We start from the raw sequence: 24,123 nt of genomic DNA, 5'->3' as shown, positions 1-24,123 counted from the left end.
AGTGCTTTACGTCCTTGTTCGGAAGCATGTTTTGTGTTTGAAAAAAAAAATTGCCATTTAGGGAAACTCCACGAAAGTCGATTTGTACATGTTCCAAGGGAAATATAATTTTCCCTCGTTATTCACGAACAAAACCCTTGTAATTTCAAGTGAATTATTTTGTAATTACGAAGTATTATTCTGTAATTACCACGTAATATTAGGTCAACATATTGAATTATCACATCGACATAAACTGACAAATTGTTGCCATACATAGCATTGTGTTTCATGTATCTGCTAGGAGAGGCTGGGTTAACTGTATGTAACATAACCATGGTTATTTACATCACATTGCTTGAAGAGACAAATGTATACCCCAACGTCTGAAAAATGGTTTTTATTAAGCAATGTTAATATGATATAACCGTTTATCTGAATGTGATATATTGAAAAATGTGGAGCTTATTGCATGCATTGATGAAATTGTTGATAGCATTAATTATTCCGCTGAATTGATGAGCTCTAATTGAGTTATTGCTCTCTTCAATTGAATAGTAGCACGCATCAATTCAATTAACGCGCGCAATAATTCAATGCTTGTTCTTTTCAGCTGAATTATTGATATCATTAATTCAATTGTTGCGCGCAATAATTCTTTTTAGACAGAGCAGCTATGAAATTAAAAATATCTTCAATTCAACATATCCACAATTAAATTATATTTTGATGCGCCTTATACAAAAATGTTGTAAATGATTATATATATCTTCAATGGAATTAAAAAGATCATCAAATCGTATATACCTAGCTCAAACTTAAATCTTGTGACTAATAATTGATTTGATGCGCGCATCAATTGAATTGATGAGAGCGATAATTGAATTGATGCACGTATCAAATCAATTGTTGCTCTCATCAATTGAATTAACGTGCGCATAAAAATTTGATTGAGATGTCTTGAAATAGTTAAAGATATCTTCAATTGTTTGGGTTTATCTTAATTTTATGCTCCATAAAAAAATGTTTTTTAGATCCGATATGTGAAATATTGTTCTCAATCACTTAAACAATATTTCCAGAGAGAAGAAACGCTTTACTGCTGTGAAGAGATGACAGAGAGTGTTATAAAATATACAGAAAAATTTAACCTGTTTTATGCATGTTGAATCGAGAGTATACGTTACCATGCAATAGTTATCGATTATATGATACCAGAAAGAAAATACCGCAACTTCTTTCATCAACGCCAATTTCCACCGGTAATATCTTACAATTAATTAAAGTGTTGTTATATTAGACTCCACTACAGAAAAAGGGGGTGCAAATTTGATTAGATTCTTTGATCCTATCCGCCGAATATTTTGTGAAATAATATGAAACAATAACCCGTGGTTTGCGACGATGTATAAATGCAAGAGCTAATGGGAGGTTAACTAACCATCATGCAACTGGTTCCAGAACTGTCCATACTGGAATTCTCATAGCTCCGAAAATGATAACTCATTCTTCGGGATTGGGGACTTTTGGGATGCTGAGTATGCAAATATCACGCGGCTTTATTGTAAAATCTAAGCTGTGACATGGTGATAAGGGTACAAGTATAAGACCATTCAACAACAATATTCATTCACTGTTTTGACAAAGAGTCTTTATTTTGTTGTACAGCTAATCTATTCATATTAAAGAAATTAAGAATAAACACGGAGCGTGAACATCCGGCGTTTCCTCGGAGTTTTCAATGTGTCTATCGAGATCCACTGACATGGACGCTGCGGAATTTCGAGTCAAAGCTAAAGAAGTTGTAGATTTCATCGCGGACTACATGGAGACTATAGGAAATAGACGAGTCTCCCCCAGGGTCAGACCCGGCTACTTGACAGGAACCTTTCCAAAATTCGCTCCGACGGAGCCCGAATCTTTTGATGATCTGATGAAAGATTTCCATGGTAAAATTTTGCCGGGGGTAAGTTTATCGCTAAGTACATGTCTTCATGTAGGACAGCAATGAAAGTTCTCCACTCCTGTCGGTCTTTCGCAATCTTCTCTACTGTCTGATGTCTTTAGTTCGGCCGCCGCTGTCCTCTCCAGGTGTTTCCCGTCCTTTCTCTTTCCCTCTGGCGTACATCTTAGAGCTGTCTTAGTGATTGAGTCATTCACCTTTCTGATCACATGATTTTTATACAGTTGCGAGAATTTCATAGATTTTGTATCGAAAATACATTCTCCGTAGTTTAGTTTGTTTTTGAAAAGGAAAGGGTTATGTACTATCGTTCCAATAACAGCGTTTCACTTCGCTTGATCGAGCGTGATATTTTTTAGAAGTTTCAAACAGTCACATTGGTACGGAAGCCGATAGGTGCCAGGGTATAGAATTAATATTCATTTAACTGGGGTCGCCACTTAATTTATGTGGCGGCCGCCACTTAATTTAACTGGCGGCCGCCACTTATTATCTGGCGACCGCCATATAAATTAACTGGCGCCGCCTGTTAATTTATCTGGCGGCCGCCACTTAATCTAACTGGCGACCGCCACTTAATTTATATGGCGGCCGCCAGTTATTCAACTCTTTTCTCTCTCTAAAAATGAAAGGGGTGCAATCCCTGTAATCTCCCTCTCCAATACTTAGTAATTTATATGCGATATACAATTAAGAGCATTGGTGTGGTAATGAATGGTAAAAATGTAATAATGAATGAACTGATGAATTGAATGACGAACGGAGCCACCTCCAATTTAGGAGTACGAATTTTGGGCAAAAGAGACATTTTTAGGTTCTTTTTCTGTTTGCCAACAATTGTAGAAGACATTTTCTCCCCCGACTGTCCCTACACTTTGAAAAACGATGCTACGTGTTTGCGTACTATTCTAAATCTTTCCCTAATAATCACTCAGCAATATGAATTAAATTGTTTTTGAAATTGACAGCCGCCATGTGTAAATGCATTTTCTCCCTTCCTGTTACAAGTGTAACCCCTATACGGATTCAACACTTTAAACACAACATCACTCACGGATGTCCTCACGGATTCCTTCGTCACGGATATTGATAATACTGTCTTCTGGATACCCATAATCTACATCAACAGGTCGCGGATGTTTTCTCCCGGGTTTCTTTCGATCTTTTACGCGCGTTTTCCCGTAGAACTGTTCAATTTACATATTTACAAATAAACAAATCCTCGTTCATTTCCCCACAAACAGCGAAAATCACGGATTTTGTAGGCAGAGAAATATCTACACACAGCCGTAAACTCATGGTTACGGACAAAATGTGGCAGCAGTTAATAGGAATTATAGTCCTCGTCTGCTTCATACTTAGATATTTTATTGAAAGTAGATATTAATGGCAAACTGACAACTCAACTGTGTGACAAACGGGATGATCTCAGCTTCTCCATCGTCAACTTCCCATATTTGTGTAGCGATACTCTATTATCACCTGCATATGGTGTTTATATCTTTCAACGGATTCGATACGCAAGAGCTTGTTCTGCGTATGGTCAGTTTTTAAATCAAGGGAAGCTACTGACAAACAAGTTGATGTTACAGGGGTTTCAACAGTCTCGATTAAAGTCAGCATTTCGCAAATTCTATGGTCGTTATAACCTATCATTAGATCAATTACTCTCTGACGTGTTTCATACCGATTGTTAGACCGTTCTTTGCACACTGATTTTGACTACGGATAACTCCGTTTACCTGATCAGGATGTAGGGCTCACGGCGGGTGTGACCGGTCGACAGGGGATACTTACTCCTCCCAGGCACCTTATCCCACCTCTGGTGTGTCCAGGGGTCCGTGTTTGTCCAACTATCTATTTTGTATTGCTTATAGGAGTTATGAGATTGATCACTGTTCGTTATCTTCACCTTTCATATAGACAGGAACATTTTTCTTTGGTGAAAATTTGAATGCTGTATAATTATCCAATTCAACCCATAATTACAAAACATCCCATCTTCGGAATAAATGCTATTCTGCCACTTGAAATATTAGATTTCCTTTCATTGGCCATTTTTGTTGAATTCGAATATTGTGACAGTTTCTATTTATTATCCGTCAAACAAAATCTGAGGTTTTTAAAGAATCTACATGTACTGTTGATTTGTGGCTTCCAACAGAATTTGAATTTTTTGTATACTCCAGAGGGAATTGATGTAGATCTATCAGTAATCATTTCATAATAAAAATGTGCACATGATAGAATACCACTAACTTTAATCAATGCGTTTAGATTTTGCATACAAATCAAAATTGAATTGAAAATTATACATCAGGAATGGCTATGAATTTTACATTTTAACTTTAAGAAAAGTGTCATAATGGAACTAATATCCCAACCACCCATAGTGCACATAAATACCTTTATCTTGTGAAAATTACAGTTATTTACGTGTAATGCAATTATATGCATGCATTTTTAGCTTTGCAACAGTGAGTTTTTGGTTCAATGTGAGACTTCAGTTAGGACTCTTGAACTTAGTTGTGAAAGACATATACAGGGTGTCCCAAAACATGCGTTACACTTTTAATCATCTATAACGTTATCAAAACAAAAGCAATTACAAAGATATTTTGTCAACATCTAGTGTATTAATATAAATTTTATTTGACAAAATTTCAGGAAATTCTGTTAAATAGTCAGTTAATTATGACGTCATAATGACGTCATCCCATTTTCAAGATGGAACCTTCATGTGAACAGCTGGCAGAAATTGTCAAACTTTACTATGAGTGTAAATCTGCTACTTTAGTCATTAGAACCATGAGAAAACAACATCCTGGAATAAAAGTGCTCAACAGAATGCTAATTTACAGACTTGTGAGGAAGTTTGAATTTAAAGGCACCACAAATGACACAAGACGCAATTCTGGTATTGGGAGACCAAGGAGTGCCCGTACCAAAGAGAACATTGATGCCATTGATAGAGTTATTACTGAAACTCCACAAAAATCAGTTAGACGGGTATTGCATGAACTGAATGGCACCGTTAGCAAATCTAGTATTCATAGAATGCTCAAATTTGATTTAAAATTGATTCCATACAAGATAAGTGTGATGCAGCATTTAAAAGAAGTCGTTTAGAGTTTGTCCATTGGATTTTAAGTAGACCTGACTCTGAAAATTTTACAGATGCCATATGGTTTTCCGATGAGGCCCACTTCCATCTTAATAATGTTGTCAATAAACAGAATTTTAGATTCTGGGGTTCGGCGAAACCCAATTTTTATGTGGAAAAACCTCTTCACTGTGAGAAAGTTACTGTATGGGCTGCATTAAATTCAAGCGGAATAATTGGCCCTTTTTTCTTCGAAGACACCGAAGGCGATGCAGTGACGGTAAATTCTGAACGATACTTAAAGTTAATAAAATCAAAATTTCTACCAGCTCTTAGACGAAAAGTTGTAAATTTCGATAATGTGTGGTTTCAACAGGACGGCGCTACGCCACACACTGCAGGTTGTGTTCTTCAGTGGCTTGACAACACGTTTGGGGATCAATACATTTCTTATCGTACCGCAAATGTTTGGCCACCGCACTCCCCCGATCTGAACCCCCTTGATTTCTTCTTGTGGGGTTATCTAAATGACAGAGTGTATTCTCCTTCCCCACAAACAACAAAAGACTTAAAAACAGCAATTACACGAGAAATAAGATCAATCCCTGTTGATACATGTAAAGCTGTGGTAAAAAACTTCCGAAATCGTGTTCAAATAATGTTAAAGACAAAGGGACGTCATTTGGAACATATGTTGTAAAATGACATATATTATTCCGAAGAAAGTTTTTGTTGATTAACAAGGAAGCTGTGACAAATGTATGCATTGACAAAAAATTTAAATCCTTTTTGATATATGTTGTAAATTTCATAATTGTAACTTAAGGTATTAAAATTTTATAACAGTTTAAAAGTGTAACATATGTTTTGGATCACCCTGTATGTGAGACTTCAGTTAGGACTCTTGAACTTAGTTGTGAAAGACATAATATGTGAGCGCAGATAGGCCTTGTGATCCATAGGTCTCTTGGATTGAAATATTTCCAAAAATTGTAATTTAAACATATTTGGTGTATTGCACTGTATAATGATTTAATTTTTTTTAAATGTGTATATTAGGTAATTGTGTGACTGTCCGGTTAATATAAAAAGAAAATGTTTGAAAAATAGCTATATATTAATGCATCGTTGAGTGCAAAAAAGTCAACTGTAAGAGCACGTACGCGTATACTGTAGATCAACCTTCCACTGTTGTGATGTTGAATTCCGAAAGGGGTAATATGGGTATGCTTAAAGGTCAAGTAGTTTATCTCTGCTGGCTGAATCTCTTAAAATTCATATCGGGAAGGGAGGGAGTAGGGTTACAAAATTTGGCATAGTTTTAAATTTAACTCCAAATCAATATTGGTATTTTTTTCTATTCAGTATTTTAGATATTACTAGACTGATTGTAAAAATTAAATGAAAGAAGAAGTATTATGAGCAGAATTTCGTTGTCAGAAAATATATGTCTGCGAAACGCCATATTTAGGGAAAATTTGGCCAGTTATAGGGTCAAATCACCCCAATGTTTTCCTTAGATGCATTTTGAATTTCTAATTAATGTTGATTTTTTAACTGAGTGAGTTTAATGTACATAACTATACAATGTATATAACAAACAATATTTCTGGTGTCGACAATTTTTTTTACTGGCCTTTGTGTGTTATTTTTCTCAATTTTGGCATTTTTTGCCTTTGGAGGCTGCAAAAGAAGGGATTTCAATCTCATCCTCCTCCAAAACTAACCTGATTACTTTTGTTGATTTTTTGGTATGTTTTAGGATGAAATCCAAATATTATAATGAATAAAGTTGAGGAAATTTTCAGGGGCTAGCTATCATTAGCTATATACCGATTCTTTCATGATATAAATTCTTCGCACGACAAATAAGTACGTCATTGGTTCATTCAGTTCGTCTGTCTGTTTGTTAAGAGATTAGGAGTTGTTTGTTTGTCTTTTAAATCAAAGGATTTTGCACTTGAAAGCGCATGGTTAGACAGCACGTGGTAAGACAGACCTGTGGCGCGATGGGTTACATAATCTTTTCCGGAAAGGGGGAGGGGAGTGCCGTCACCGAAATCTTTTGTTTATTTGTAGAAATAAAGCTTGAAATATTTATTTACCAGATTCTGCATCACCAACACCCCCACTTTAATGCCTACTTCCCGGTTGGTCATTCATTTGCTTCAATTCTGGGCGCCATGTTGTCTGATGGAATCGGCAGCATCTCGACATCCTGGGTAAGTCCGGTGAGGTACACCTATTCTGGGTAAGTCCGGTGAGGTACACCTATTCTGGATAAGTCCGGTGTTGTACACCTATTCTGGATAAGTCCGGTGAGGTACACCTATTCTGGGTAAGTCCGGTGAGGTACACCTATTCTGGGTAAGTCCGGTGAGGTACACCTATTCTGGGTAAGTCGGTGAGGTACACCTATTCTGGGTAAGTCCGGTGATGTACACCTATTCTGGGTAAGTCCGGTGAGGTACACCTATTCTGGGTAAGTCCGGTGAGGTACACCTATTCTGGGTAAGTCAATGAACTAATGGCTATCTAAACGTGGAAGATATATATCCTGGGTATGGACGATGAATTAAGAGAACGGTCAAAATTGATGGAATTGTAGGCCCGGTGCAAAATGCAAGGGAACAAGAACTTTTTCAGCTTTTTTGAATAATGGGAGCCTGGAGGGGGTCCATTTGAGCACGGGACATGCATTATTTTCCAATAAAAAGATTATGCAGAGACAAAAAAAATTCAAAACTGCAACAAACATGAAAAAGGTGACATACAACAATTATCATATATATACATGCATATGAGATAGTTTGATATCTTATGGTAATCATAGTAATATGCATTTGTGCTTATTTACATTATTTTGACATGTTGCAAGAATGAAAAGGGTGAGAAATTGAGATTTTTTTCGTGATATATAATTTTGAATCTTGATCAATAGAATACGTCTATTTTAACGGCAGGAAATTTCGACAGTAATGAAAGTAGAAGGTAAATATAAAAAACAAACTTCAGTTATGAAAACACATGACTTTATGAACTGCGATGCCTAGGAGGAGTAAGCGCCCCCGTTGACCGATCACACTCGTCGTGATATATATATATATAGATATAGATATATATGTATATCCAGATATTCCACTGTAGTTTCCATTATATAGCTAGATATCACACTGTAGTATCCATTATACAGCTAGGTATTTCTCTTTAGTATCCATTATTTAGCTAGATATCCCACTGTAGTATCCATTATACAGCTAGGTATTTCTCTTTAGTATCCATTATTTAGCTAGATATCCCACTGTAGTATCCATTATATAGCTAGATATCCCACTGTAGTATCCATTGTATAGCTAGATATCCCACTGTAGTATCCATTATTTAGCTAGATATCCCACTGTAGTATCCATTATATAGCTAGATATCCCACTGTAGTATCCATTATATAGCTAGATATCCCACTGTAGTATCCATTATATAGCTAGATATCCCACTGTAGTATCCATTATATAGCTAGATATCCCACTGTAGTATCCATTATATAGCTAGATATATCATTGAAGTATCCACTATATAGGTCTAGATTTCCAAAGGGAATATCCATCATATTGCCAAATATCCCCGGATATATCCACTAAATAGTTACATAGATAGCCCAAGGGAGTGACCACTATATAGATAGATATCCCACGGGAGCATCCACTATAATATTAGTTATATGGATTCTTGGCAAAGTATGTATGGACTCATATTCCCTGTTAAAGTATATATTCTCCCTCACCTAACGGCTCGGGTAGAAATCAGATAACAAATATGTCCTACTGCAGAGCGATCAGATAATGTTTATTTTACGAAGCGGTTAAATATTTAGATCTCTATTCTTGGCAGAGGTACATGGCCTCGTATTCCCGGCTTGTCATCCAATCAAATGCCTAGAATTTTCCCCCGAAGTGGGACACAGCTAATATCCCAGGCGAGTATCCACCACGTAGTAAGATATGCCACGGAAGTACCCAATGTTTAGACAGATATTCCTCGGGAGTGTTTACTGTATAGCCAGGAATCCCATTGGGGTGTCTACTATATAGCCAGGGGGAAATCCCTCTGTGTGACTCGATTCGATATATCTCCGAGAACTGACACCACAGAGTCCACATCTGCTTCAGATGGGCAAAGTGACGACTTAACTTAATGACAAACGGGATGAGTTCATCTTCTCCATCGTCAACTTCCCATATTTATGCAGCAATATTCCATTATCACCTGCATATTATGTTTATATCTCTCAACTGATTCCATACGCAAGAGTAAGAGCTTGTTCTGTGTATGATCAGTTTTTAAATCGAGAAAGGCTACTGAAAAACAAGTTCATGTTTCAGGGGTTACAACAATCTCGTTTAAAGTCAGCATTTCGAAAATTCTATGGTCGTTATAATGATCTAGTTTGCCAATACAACTTATCATTGAGTCAAATGCTGTCTGACGTGTTTCATACCGATTGTTAGGCCGTTCTTGGCACACTGATGTTGACTACGGATTACTCCGTTTACATTGTGAAGATATAGGGCCCACGGCGTGTGTGACCGGTCGACAGGGGATATTTACTCCTCCTAGGCACATGATCACACCTCTGGTATATCCAGGGGTCCGTGTTTGCCCAACTATCTATTTTGTATTCCTTATAGGAGTTATGAAATTGATCACTGTTCGTTATCTTCACTTTTCATGACATCAATCTACCCAGTATCTGAAATTTGAAACTGGTCGAATAATGATTTCACTACTCCCTATTAGATACGATTTGACGCAGATTCGGCATTATTAATCACATAATGTTAATTATTGTAAAATACAGAAAAAATGAATGTGAAATTGTCTTGCGATGTGATCTTCTGTATCTATTAGGTCTTTAAACACGTAACATTCAGCCAAACATAACTGACAGACACCAGTAAACCAATTTCCCTCTTGGCACTTTACAATGTGACATCCATCCGGGTTCTTATCATCTGTGAACAAGATAATCTGCAGAATCAAAATCGTTACAAATCAGAATTTCAGAACACTTGTATATGATCTCTTCAACATTTTCAGGCAATAAGTCCCGCCTGTACAGAGCTGGAGATGATCGTTACTGATTGGATAGGTAAGACATTGTTCAGCACTATATTACTTTGAAGAATATATTACGGGATACTATAGAGTTTCTTTGTTTAATTACAGGTAAACTGATCTCTTTACCGATCCAATTTTTACATGAAGGGGGGATAGGAGGTGGGTCCATTCAGGTCAGTGTTTGCTTTCTATCTAATCCAGCCATACAGTAGTATTTCCCAAATCTCGAAAATGAAATAATAACGAAAAATTCTGAAAAAGGATTATTTAATAAATGAAAACCGATATATTGCCGGTCTGAAAGGGCTTTCGGATTTTTATTTTCCAGCGAAATTCTGAAACCAGCGATGTTTGTAACGTGTATACAAAGTAACTTCTTTAGGAGACATACAACCATTGTACTTACAAATGTTAAGAAACATATAGTTTTAGATACACCTGTTGAATCAACAGATAAAGAAATCGCGGGAAATAGCACCGTGAAAGAGAATTGTGCCGGCTTTATGCTATATCTTTCATGTAGAAACTTTCTCTGTAAAATGTAATGTCCTATCTGAATATTGTATAGTGCATTATACTGAACGTACAACTTTTTAACATGTTACACGACCACTCCTCACGAGCTGTTACTGTAATAAAAGTCGATGTTACAGGGGTTCAACAGTCTCGTTTAAAGTCAGCATTTCATTCTATGGTCGTTATAATGATCTAGTTTGCCAATACAACCTGTCATTGAGTTAAATGCTGTCTGACGTGTTTGATACCAATTGTTAGGTCGTTCTTTAACTCTGGTTTTGACTGCTGATTACTCCAATTATCTGATGAAGAGGTAGGGGTCACAGTGGGTGTGACCAGTCAACAGGGGATGCCTACTCCACTATGGCACCTGATTCCACCTCAGGTATGTCCAGGGGTTTATGTTTGCCCTCTTGATTTTGTATTTATGAGATTAATCAGTTTGTTATCAGATATTTACGAATAGGAATTCATCAGGCCTGCGCTAGTTGTCCAAATCTTGGAAATTTAACATCTGCAGACTATGGAAGAATAGCAGATACTGAATGAACAACTTCTAAACAGCACGCAACATGAACGAAGAGCACCCTAAATGGTTTATATGTCTTCAATGTCGTGTTATGAAATTCCTCTTTGGTATAAATGGGTAATATCATTTCAGGGCTCCGGAAGTGAGTGTGTTTTCTTGGCACTCTCAGCAGCAAAACGAAAAGGACTTCAAAGTGTCCCAGCAGGCCAAAATCCCCGGCTTGTCGCATATACTTCTTGTTTGGTAAATTTGTTTTGTTTGAAAAGTTTGATTTAAATATATACACTAAGTGCAGTTGCATTTGCTCTAAAATCGTAATACAGCAGTAAGAAGTATCTTTTTATTGATATGTGTGCAATCTCTTAGTGTGGCCAAACGCTAAACAATTATATGACTATAAAACGGAATAAGACTATATTACATCCAAAATTAATTAGTCCATTTCAAAGCCAAAAGGAATTAGTCCTTCTTACTAGAAAGATCGAATTTGGCCATATTGAATCCGACAGGTCATTTTAAATTCAAATATTTGTACTAGAACTAGTTAGGATGGATTCCAGTTGTTGCTGTGACACGTGTGTTCTGGGGAGTAGAATGTTCTGTAACCAACACTTCAAAAACAAACTGTATAAAAATCATGAACAAGTTCAGAATTTTATTTTATGAAAATTACAGGCTAACATCTGTGTACAAAAGGCCAGTTTATTGGCGTCTGTTACTCTACGTCAAATTCCTGTGGACAAGAACCTCTCTTTATCTGTGGCAGCCTTGAAGAAAAGCATCACGGTAAGCTTATCTATAGATCCATCTGGTAATTGAATACTGACAATAAAACTCAGAAACATGATATCAAAAAATGCTGGCTTACTCAACCTATAGCTGGTAAATAATTCGCTGTCATTTTTTAGGCAGACAGAGCAAGTGGATTCACGCCTTTCTTTGTAAGTGTTTCACTTTTTAAAAGGACGGTTTATTGTCATCCAAATCATCATCATCCAAATCATCATCATCTGAACTGGTCGAAGATCAGCAGAACACCTTTGATAAGGTATAAATTTTGCTTGTCTGACTGCTGTCGGTGATGAATTTTTATACCTTTGATAAGGTATAAATTCTCTTGTCTGACTGCTGTCGGTGATGAATTTTTCTAAAAGCTTCTTTTCAGTTTCAATGAAACTTGGAACAAAGGAATACCACAATATTTGTATTCTTATTTTATTTCAATCGGCTGGTGCTGAAATGGAATACGTAAAAAAAAAATGTTGCAAAATTAATGCCACTCCTCCTACATGCAATATTGGTACTTGGTATAAATAAAGATACAGAATAAACTTAATGTCATATTCACTTCTCTTACATGTACGTTGATTGTTAAATCATTTTGCCCAACTTAATCCTCTTATACTACATAAAGAATATGTCATTCATTGTTGTATTTAACAGCATGGGTGCTATTTATAAGAATAGAATACAGGTACCAGTAATCAGTATGTAAAATAAAAATATCAAAACGCTACTCATTTTACACATGTGAAATTAAAAGGAAGGCTGGCAGTTTTACATGAGTATTTATAAGAAACAACTCGTTTAAAAACTTCTCAAGAACACCAGGGTCATGGTTAGTCGTATTAAGCATCCTAAGGTAACTTCAGATTCACGTTTGTTCAAATTATAACCATGAGTATCACAGTAGTGGAACAAATATTTGTACGGGAATTTATATGAGGAAAAAATCTTCTTCTCAAGACCAGTAGAGCCGTGATTAGCGTATCATCAAATACAGCAATTCTCAGTTAGTGCCAATCATCAAATACAGCAATTCTCAGTTAGTGCCAATCATCAAATACAGCAATTCTCAGTGCGAATCATCAAATACAGCAATTCTCAGTTAGTGCCAATCATCAAATACAGCAATTCTCAGTGCGAATCATCAAATACAGCAATTCTCAGTTAGTGCGAATCATCAAATACAGCAATTCTCAGTTAGTGCGAATCATCAAATACAGCAATTCTCAGTTAGTACCAATTTCAGTTTATTCAAATCATCCCCGGGGGTTTGGCACAATAGAGAGATCAAATTTATTCTTGGCAATATATTAGAAAATTATTTGGTAAAATTTTTCTCAAGACCAGCAGTGCCATTATTTGTCATTATTATCCAAGCATCCTAGGGTACTGCAGATTGGATTTCCTTCAAATCATGGCCCGAGAGTAGGATGGGGCCTCAGTAGGGGATCATTTTACATTGGAATATATGTATATGTAATCTTTGAAAATTTTCTTGTCAAGGACACTGATTAGATATGTTGATATCCAAGGCAGTGCAGATTCATATTTGACTAAGGTTGGCTTAAATCGGGAATCAAGGTTTTGTATAAGGATATATAGGGGGAAAACCATTTTCACTAGTAACAGGGCCGCACTACATTATATCAATATGCAAATGTTCTGAATTCAGGTTTTTTCATAATCCCTGGGGTTAGAATAGGGCTAAAATCAAGGATCACATTTTATATAATACATGAATATAGGGGGGGGGGTGTCCTTTTCTAATTTCTTTTCTAGAGCAGCAAGGCCATGTTAGTCATATTGATTTTAAGGCATCTCCATGTTTGGATTCAAAATCAGTAAGGTCACAGCCCCATGCAGCTGGGTTGGGGTCAAAATGTATCATAGGATTAAAGAGGAAAATGATCTTTTAAAAAATCTTCTGAAGAACAGGAGCCCGAGGTTACTCAGGTGAGCGTTTTGGGTCTGTCTTTAAATTTGATTATCATTTAATATTTCTGAAAAGCATTGCTTCTTGCTTATACGGGTAAATCTTGGAATACATGATTTGTTTGCTCAAAAGTCCAAGTTATCTTTATAAAACAGACATTCTATTTTAGGTCTGTGCCACAGTGGGCACCACCTCTTGTTGTTCCTTTGACAATGTATCTGCGTTGGCGGAGGTGTGCGACAAGGAGAGTCTTTGGCTGCACGTCGATGCTGCCTATGCCGGTTGCGCACTGATCTGCCCGGAATACCAGTACCTCATTGACGGGAAAGAGGTAGAACTACTACCAGTAGCATGTCATCGCGAGCACATGTCATTGTTTACATGTTTCCCTTCCATTCTTTTATTAGCTCTAGCAAATTTTCTTTCAGACTCTGAATATAATAGATTCACAGCAGTTATATATTGTTGATTCTCTTTTAATAATTGATAGAAATCAGATGAAGATTTACCATTAATATTAATTTGCAGAGATTTACCTCCTTTTCGTTTAACCCACACAAATGGCTGCTTACAACCGTGGAATGCGCTCTGCTTTGGTAAATATTTTAATAACTGCTTAAAGTGAGTAATGAATTCATTTTCTTGTTTTTAAACTAGCAAGTTATATTTGCATTTCTAATAAATTTCCGGGTTCATAGTAAGGTTTTGTCAAGGTGATTTTAAACTCGTGTTTTTTTTGGGGGGGGGGGGGGGGGATGAGTCTTAATATATTTCCCAAGTCATGTAAATAATAACTGGTAAATTGCAACTATGAATTATATTGAAAGAAATTTATTAATGAACCATTTGTCATTAAAACTATTGAATATATATGGAAAAACTATTCTTGTGTTTAAAGTTTTACATCGTATGACACCAGAGTATTTGGTAGTTTTAGTTTTGTGAATGATGTTAACACAAGAAATACAAAACAGAGCTCTTTTAATTTGATCTATGTTACAAGAGCCAAAACAGAATATTTTAGAAGATCTTTTTGCATTTCAGCAACAATTTTATGAAACCCATTACCAGATTTTATTACAAAATGCACAACTTTGACATCTTTTTAATCAGTCTATCTCAAACAAGATTTTGATTCTCAATAATGCTCAAGTGTTTATGGTCTCTTTTTAGGTAGTTCTTATCTGTGTGTATATAAACTTTGATATTTTCATGTTTTATGATATATGTTCCGGTATGTGTATATGAAAAAGTAAAACTAGTTTGTATAACTTATTGTGCTATCCTGTATAAATAAAGGATATCATCACCATCGCTGTTCTGTAATGTAATGTAAACATGTACCTATTGTAAGGGTGAATGACAAGAAATCCCTAACGGACTGCTTGACCGTGAATGCTACATATTTACAGCACAGACACCAAGGTGAGGGAGAAAGATATGTAAACATATAATCCGACAAAAATATCACAGAATATTTCGTAAATGACATTTCAAAGCATTTTGCAGCCTACATAAAATTTGTACTTATCTTTTAATTTATTTCACCATTGTATTTCAGATGTAACGACTGATTTTCGAGTATGTATCCTTTTTAAGGACTTTTTTCTCTAGAAACACGATGGTGCCGTTTTAATATTTTTGAGGAATTTTCTGATATCAAAAAAAGAATTATTGATATCAATAATTCCAATTCCTGATATAAAAAAAAATTCTTGGTATCAAAAAATAATTCTTGATATCAAAAAATCATATTTCTGATATCAAGAAATCGAATTTTTTATATCAAAAATTGATCAAAAAAGAACTTAGATTTTTTTATATCAAAAATCAGATTTCTGATATCAAAAATTCTAATTTTTGATATCAATAAATAACTTGTTTCTTGATATCAAATAATAATTCTTGATATCAAAAAACAGATTTTTTGATATCAAAATGATTTTTCTGATATCAAAAAATCGAATTCTTGATATGAAAAAATCATTTCTGATATTAAGAAATCGAATTTTTGATATCAAAAATTGAATTTTTGATATAAAAAAAGAACTTAGATTTTTTTATATAAAAAAAGAACTTAGATTTTTTTATATAAAAAAATCAGATTTTTGATATCAAAAATTCAAATTCTTGATATCAAAAATTCAAATTCTTGATATCAATAAATAACTTGTTTTTCTAATATTAAGAATTTGATTTTTTGATATCAGAAAATCATTTTTGATATCGAATTCAAATTCTTGATATCAAAAAATCATTTTTGGCCGGGTTGCACGAAGTGCAAATCCGGTCTATAGTATGGTGAAGTGCGGGCGGGCGGGCGGTTGGGGAAATTTTGTGAAATCAACTCCTCCTACAGTTTTTTATGTACAACCTTGAAACTTTGCAGAAAGTAAGTATATATATTGAAGTTATGCACTAGGTTTTTTGAAGTCTGACCTTTGTCGAATATGGGCGCTACAGCAAAAAGTTGTTACTAAAAATAGAGTTCAACTTGAAAAAGGTAAATGAGATTATCTTTTGTGGTTAAATTTAGTTGCACTACCTCTGAGGAAAAATTCAATTATATATGAATGTCAAATTTTCTGGGCATGAGTTGTAAATTTGCAATATAAATAGAGAAATTCTGTTTCTTTATCATATAATCATATACAATTCAAGCACCTGAAGTTATTGTTCATTTTAGTTATTATTACTTAATATTACATATATCAGCAGTGCTCCAAGTTGCGAGTAAAACGGTCGCATTTGCGACCAGAAAATAAATTTTGCGACTAGAGATTATAATTAAGTCGCATTTTCGCGAGTGAAGAAAATTTGGGCAACCAGTAAAATTTTAGAATCGGGATCGGAAGTCTGAATAAATATTTTTAGTCTCGGTCAAAACAATCAAGATGGCGGGAAAACGAGGTTTAGAGCACTTTGGATTTATCAATAGTAAAAAACAGAAGCCTCAGCCTTGTACATGTAACAAAGAAATTTAAGAATCACACGGGGAAAGTTCTGCATCTAAAGATGGCGTAGCAATGTCTAAAGAGAAATGCAAAAGTAAAGGAAGAACCCCAGTCCTGAAATGGCGGAGGAAATTTTCGTTATGGCAAAATGTTTTGCAGAATTTGTGAGGCCAATAAGCCAGCAACGTCCACAATTTCTAGACATCCATTGTCCTATTTCGCCACGACCGAGTGTACATCTTTCAAACGTGGAAATGTTACTATTCACGGTAACAGTAAGAGACATGTCGTTGTCCGTGACTGCATTATTAGTAATCTCAGCGAGATTCGTCGAGGCTGGATATTTGGACTGACGCCTCTTCCGAATCTCAGACCAGTGTCACATAAAGTGATTCGGGAAATCTTGCCTGAACTTCGGCCGCTTGTTGCGATTAAAATGGGTTAAATTGAATTTCTTGTCCGCTTCAACTTCTCGCCTCAGACATCCTATTAACTCCCTATCACAATGAAACATGCATTTCTTACCTTTACAAGGTGTAAATCCCACAGTAATTCAAGTTGGCTATTTTCAAAGCCATTGCAAACGGCCACCATTTCATATTTTACCTTCTCAACACTGAAGAGTTCCGATAGTTTAGGACGCCTTCAAATAGATTGATTAAATATTACACAGTTTTCTTTTTATTGCTTTTAATTTTTATGCTTAAATGTTTTGTACAAAGTAATTGTCAACCAGTAAGTTCTGTATTTTCAATCATAGTACAAATTGTCATGAAGAAGTATATCGGAACTCTTCAGTGTTGAGAAGGTAAAATATGAAATGGTGGCCGTTTGCAATGGCTTCGAAAATAGCCAACTTGAATTACTGTGGGATTTACACCTTGTAAAGGTAAGAAATGCATGTTTCATTGTGATAGGGAGTTAATAGGATGTCTGAGGCGAAAAGTTGAAGCGGACAAGAAATTCAATTTAACCCATTTTAATCGCAACAAGCGGCCGAAGTTCAGGTAAGATTTCCCGAATCACTTTATGTGACACTGGTCTGAGATTCGGAAGAGGCGTCAGTCCAAATATCCAGCCTCGACGAATCTCGCTGAGATTACATTATTAGCAGTAAGTCGAGCGGGGCAACAGATAACTACCACCAAATAAATCCCTACCCAAATTATTTACTCTAAATATTGCAACCCGGCCAATTGAGTCTTTGACCCATTTTTTGTTATCAAAAATGATTTGTATTCTTTGATATCAGAAAATCGTATTTTTGATATTAGAAAATGATTTTTTAATATCAGGAATTCGAATTTTTTATATCAGAAAATGTATTATATTTTTTATATCAAGAATGTGAATTTCTGATATCAAAAATTATATTTCCTGATATCAGAAAATTTTATGTATTTTTTTATATCAGAAAATGAGTTTTTGATATCAAATATTCGAATTTTCGATATTAGAAAATCATTTTTTAATATCAAATAATCAAATTTTTGATATCAGAAAATGACTGTTATTATTTGATATCAAAAATTCGATTTTCTGATATCAAAAACATTTTTGATATAAAAAAAATAGACTTTTTGATATCAAAAAATCATTTTTTTTATATATCAGAAAATACTTCAAAAATATTAAAATGGCGCCTCATAATGCCCCGCCTTGTGGAACTCGGTTTTTTTCGTTTTGTATATTATATTTTCTCTTAATGTTTAGAACTGGGGCATTGGTATTACTCGTCCATTCAGAGCTCTGAAGGTGTGGTTTGTGTTGCGTTTGTATGGGACAAAGGGATTACAAGAATTTATTCGAAAGGTTGGTATCAATCCATATTGTTATTTTTTGGTAAACTTTGTAACTTTAGTACATGTAATTATCTTAAGTAGCTTGGCCAAAATTTCATAGTTAGACGATCCACTTTGAAAAATTAACACCCCCCCCCCCCCCAGTACATCATTATCAGGGGCGGATCCAGGAATTGCGGTTACGGGGGGCGCCACTATAAGACATGGAGTCTGGGGGCGAAACCCTGGTGGGGGCCCAGGGGGCGAAGCCCACGGAAGCTCCTGGATTTTATAGGGCTTGAAATATATCTCCTATTTAGTCTTTTGTACTATTTTTCATGAAGTGAAATTAATAAAATGACGCAAATTTTAAGGGTTTTGGGGAAAAATTAAGTCCTCCCAATAAAGTAATTTAAGAAATCAGTAGATTTTGTCATTTATTTCTCCGGGAGTGTAAGAAATTATTGCTTCTTGCATTGTTTAGTACATTTTTTCTAAACAAGATACCACGATTTACCTTAAGTTTGAAAATTTTAAGGGGGGGGGGGGGGCGGCTACGCCCCCCTTAAATCCGCCACTGATTATACACATACATTTTATAGAATAGATAAAAATTAGTTCCCCAAAATTTCATCCATTAAAATTCATGGTATAAAATTCATTGCAGACCTAAACTTTGTGTCCCACCAAAGTAAAAAAAAAAAAAAAATAATAATAACAATGGTGTACCTTTTAGACCAAAATCCGCTAAATTTTTATCCCACCAAATTAATAAAAAAGAAGAAAAAAGGGGGATGGCTATACAGTAATTCTCCGTCACTTCAAAATTGTGTTAATGGGATGCATTTTAACATTATACATTTATTGCATGATAGTGAGGGAAATATTTAAAGGTTATAGACTTTGTATTGGAAAATATGACGACCGAGTGTTTTGGCGCGTAGACGGACCGAGCTTGCGAGGTCCGTCCGCGACGAAAAACGAGGTCGTCATATTTCCCATACAAAGTCTATAACCTTTTTATTATATACTTTCAATTTCATTTAGAAAGTAACAATAATCTTATTTTTAACAATAACTTTATCGGTTTAACTGAGTAAAAGATGAAAAACACGAAAAATTTGAAAATTAACGGCGTAGAAATTTGATTGTGACGTAATGTTTGCGGGCCGGAATGTTTCCGGGCATATATCGTGTGATATATGCCCGCAAACTTTTAAAGAAAAAAGAAGAGATGAAATTGAAAGTATATAATAATACTTTATATTTAAATACATGTAGTCATGATTTAAAGCAATGGGCACTGGGTAACATTAGACCTATTTCAAACTGATTCGATTTTTTTCAACAAGAATCATTTTTCATACTGCTGTTACACATACCAGTACATGCTTATTCTGGACGCAAAAAATTCCGCGAAACAGTCGAAAGTAACTAAAGTTCTGTGGAGGAACTTGTAGATATCAGGCGATAGTCCAGGATGTCAGACGGCTATTTGGTGACGTACTTGTAGAGGTCACGCGGGAGTCCGTGGATTACTTATTGACAGGCGGGAGTCCGTGGATGTACTTTTAGGGTACTGACTAAAACCCGGTCTCGGTCCCGGTCTTCGGTCTCGGTCCAGTGACTAAAACCCGGTCTTCGGTCCCGGTCCCAGATACTTTTATTCGATAAAAACAAAATATATCAGGATATTTGAGCCCCATTTCTCAATAACTTAGGTATGACATCTCATGCCTGCACTCTGATAATAAATTGATCATATTATTTTCCTCTTTCGTAAAATAATATGTGAAAACTCCGGGACCGGTGGGACCGAGAAATAAAAACAATGCTAAAAGCCGGTCCCGGACCGGTCTCGACATTTTTCCTCAATAGCCGCTTTAATCTACCTTTTCATAAAATGATAAGGACGTGATACTCAATGGTATTCCTTTGTATACATATATTTCTGATTTATTGTGTGTGTAGGTTTTTTATTCCAATATTCTTTGTCAGAATCGAACTCAACTACATGTACGTGACATTTTGTCCCAAATGATCGCGTTACACTACCTTTTCATAAGAAGATAAGGATGTAGAAGGGAAATAATATATATGTACTTATCCTGGTGTATTTGTTTGTAATTTACAGTTAGTTTATTTGTTCATTTATTTTATTTCTATTCCTGTCAAATTCAGTTTTTAAAGATTCATGTTTTGTATTCCGAACCCGATCTCTTTATATGGGTATAAATTTTACATATACATTTGTATTTGTATATAACCAATGAATAATAACTATAAAATATTTCTTCCTTTCTTATTTGATACTTAGTTTTTGGGGGTTTTTTTTCTTCAGTTGTGGTTCTTTTAGATACAATGCTTTTTAAAAAAAATCCACCCAATAATATACTGTATTTATAGTATCTACAAAAGTGTGTCATACATAGAGCACATGCTCACCAAAAATGTCAGATTCTGTATATTTATACAGAAGATACCCTCTGACTTTAGATGATCTTCAAATCATCTATGGTATGTTTTTACTGTAATATTATGGGGTAACTATATTTATTGTGAATAGTTATATACGTATATGTACAAACATACATGTATAAATTATGATACACAAAAACTGTTTGTTTCCTATTTTCAAAATATTTTATATTTCAAAGTGCATAAATTTGACATAAACTGACAAATTTACAAACAATGAAATCTACGTTTATAAATATGCAAGACATACATGTAAATTCATTTAAGAAATAAATTTCAGTTTTGAAAATACAAATAGGCCTACTGTTAGCGCTTCAAGAAAAGTATGCCTGCCTGAAGTATTTTACACCCTCGTGTATTTTTACTAACCATTCAAAAGTTATGGCTAAGGTTAAAGATTTTCAAAAGTAGGTCAAATTTGAAAGGTGAAGAATTGCATGTAAAGAAAGGTCTTGTCACAAGGAGTACACATGTGAAATATGTCGACATGCATTCAAAAGTTATGCCGAAGGTTCAAGTTTTTACTGACAAACAGACGGATGGACCAAAAACTATATAAATACGCCCCGAATATCCGATTACGGGGATATAACATTTGCTTTTCAAAAGCATCATTCTTGTATTCAGAATCTTTCTGGAAAGGGGAGGGGGTCAACAACAATTATTCATCATGTTTCAAAAATTATAATAAAATTTAAGGACAAGATTTGTTTTGGGTTTTTTTCCCATTTCACCAATGAACATAATTTTTAAAGTACTTCATACATCGTACATTCTGGACTCATATTTTGCACGTGCACTCTACTTTGTATTATTCTAATATTTACATAGAGGCTTTTCTTCCCTGATTAAAACAACTAATATAATATCATAATTTAACAAATTAATGCGATTCTCACGGTACACTCGTAAATGAGAGAGAGAGAGAGAGAGAGAGAGAGAGAGAGAGAGAGAGAGAATTAATTTTGTAAAAACTACATCCAACAATAAATTACAAACAAATACACCAGGATAAGTACATATATATTATTTCTCTTCTACATCCTTATCTTTTTATGAAAATGTAATGTAACGCGTTCATTTGGGAGAAAAAGTCACGTAGTTGAGTTCGATTTTGACATAAAAAGGAAAATTGAATAAAACACAAACATACAATAAATCAGAAACATACATGTGCATACAAAGGAATGTCATTGAATATAACACTCTTATCTTTTTTTAATAAAAAAGTAGATGCAAGCGGCTATTTAGGAAAAATAAAAAATATCGAGACCGGGACCGGCTTTTAGCACTGTTTTTACTTCTCGGTCACACCGGTCCCGGAGTTTTCACATATTATTTTACGAAAGACGACAATAATATTATCAATCAACTATCAGAATGAAGGCATGATATGTCATATCTAAATTAACGAGAAATTGGGGCTGAAATATTCTGCTTTTATCGAATAAAAAATCTGAGACCGGGACCGAAGACCGGGTTTTAGTCACGGGACCGGGACCGAGACCGGGTTTTAGTCAGTACCTACTTTTAGATGTCCTGAGCGTAGATATCAGACGGGGATCCAGGAACATACATGTTGATGTCAGACGGGTTTCTGTGGACGTATTTGTAGGTGGGCCAAGTTTATATTCGTGTAAAATCCTGCGTTCTTGACGTTTTTCGAGACAGTACACTACATGATACTAGTATATAAACCTATTTTCAACCGTTTGAAAAGATTATTGGTATGATAATCACCGCCATATTTTTGATGAACCTTCAGTATTGAACATATTTAAGTCGTTATTAAATAAACAAATAAATAAATCATTTTTACATAAGATATTCCACTCTTGAAAAAGTATACACAACTGCAATCCAGAATTTCAATTCAGTGTGCTACAGTAGTTTCCGGAACTACGCAAGTCTGTGTTGGTTTTACAGATCTATGCTTTCTTTTTAATCCAGTTGAAGAAGAAAAAATCAACTGTGTTTATTTTTTCAATGTAGATTATAACCGCTTAATTCCATCTTTAGCACATCAAACTTGCCAAGAGGATGAAAGACTACATTGAGGCCAGCCCTATTTTCGAAATAGTTGGACAATCAAACTTAGGATTAGTCGCGTTTCATGTTATGGTATTGTATCTGCTGGTTTTAAATACGTATTGTTTCAAAATTGATTGGGTACTGTTTTCCCCTCTGTCTTGGTTATTAGCGTCTGGAATTGTATATTATACAGGGACCAAATCGACTGACGACACAGCTCCTGCAGAAAGTGAATGATTCCGGTACTCTGCACGTGACAGAGGCGTCAGTGAATAGCCGCTCCGTTATCCGATATGTTGTCTGCGCCGAGAATGCCGCAGAAGGTGACGTAGACTTCGCCTGGAACGTCATTTCGTCTGCTTCTGACGAGATATTTTCTAGTAGGGGATGACGAATATAAATCTTTATTGCTGTTCAAGGTCAATCTGGTAGTGTTTAACGGCATATTGTGATGTCGATGATGGAATTCCTGGTATCTGTTGTAGTCTTTTGCTGTTTATTTTACTCCTATATTGGGAGTACAAAGAAGACAGTCGTGGACAGAACCACCAAAAATATTCACGCAGAATTAACCATCTTCATTATAAATTGCTTTATTCTATGTGTTAAAAAAGTCGTTTTGGGCGAGACCCTTTGAAGTTGTTTTATTTTTTTGTTAGATTTCACAGGGTGTGAAATCTAGAATTAGTAAAGAAAGCACACAGAAACATGTATAGCAGACAAACAAAAGGACCACAGTGCCCACGTGAATTAACTCCACAAAGGAATAAAATTTTAAATGAATAGTACTTGATGTGACATAAACTCTGCATTAGAATTAGTAGTTCAATATATATATATATAAATTATATATTTAATAGATTTTGATTTTTTAAATTGTAGCTTTTAAAAAAAAAGGTGTATATCCCATTGTGGCACAATCCTGTCCACTGAAAGGAGTGGGGGAGGGGGGTGG

At 35.1% G+C, this 24,123-nt stretch overlaps 1 protein-coding gene across 1 annotated transcript; it reads left to right on the top strand.

Annotated features, from left to right (window-relative positions):
* The first annotated feature begins 1,650 nt into the window (after nucleotides 1–1,650).
* LOC125645967 (aromatic-L-amino-acid decarboxylase-like) lies at nucleotides 1,651–23,853 on the top strand. The gene is made up of 14 exons (XM_048872064.2): nucleotides 1,651–1,945; nucleotides 7,154–7,267; nucleotides 10,140–10,206; nucleotides 10,269–10,333; nucleotides 11,338–11,448; nucleotides 11,881–11,991; nucleotides 12,114–12,146; nucleotides 14,094–14,255; nucleotides 14,453–14,520; nucleotides 15,279–15,349; nucleotides 15,486–15,505; nucleotides 18,592–18,690; nucleotides 23,157–23,258; nucleotides 23,362–23,853. The coding sequence occupies exons 1-14, from the start codon at nucleotides 1,721–1,723 to the stop codon at nucleotides 23,557–23,559; spliced, it is 1,446 nt and encodes a 481-aa protein (XP_048728021.1). The 5' UTR covers nucleotides 1,651–1,720; the 3' UTR covers nucleotides 23,560–23,853.
* Nucleotides 23,854–24,123: the final 270 nt, after the last annotated feature.

Source organism: Ostrea edulis, chromosome 1 (genome assembly GCF_947568905.1).
Source record: "Ostrea edulis chromosome 1, xbOstEdul1.1, whole genome shotgun sequence".
Classification (NCBI taxonomy): domain Eukaryota; kingdom Metazoa; phylum Mollusca; class Bivalvia; order Ostreida; family Ostreidae; genus Ostrea; species Ostrea edulis.
Note: the sequence above shows the minus strand (reverse complement) of the source record. Positions and strands in the feature narration are given on the sequence as shown.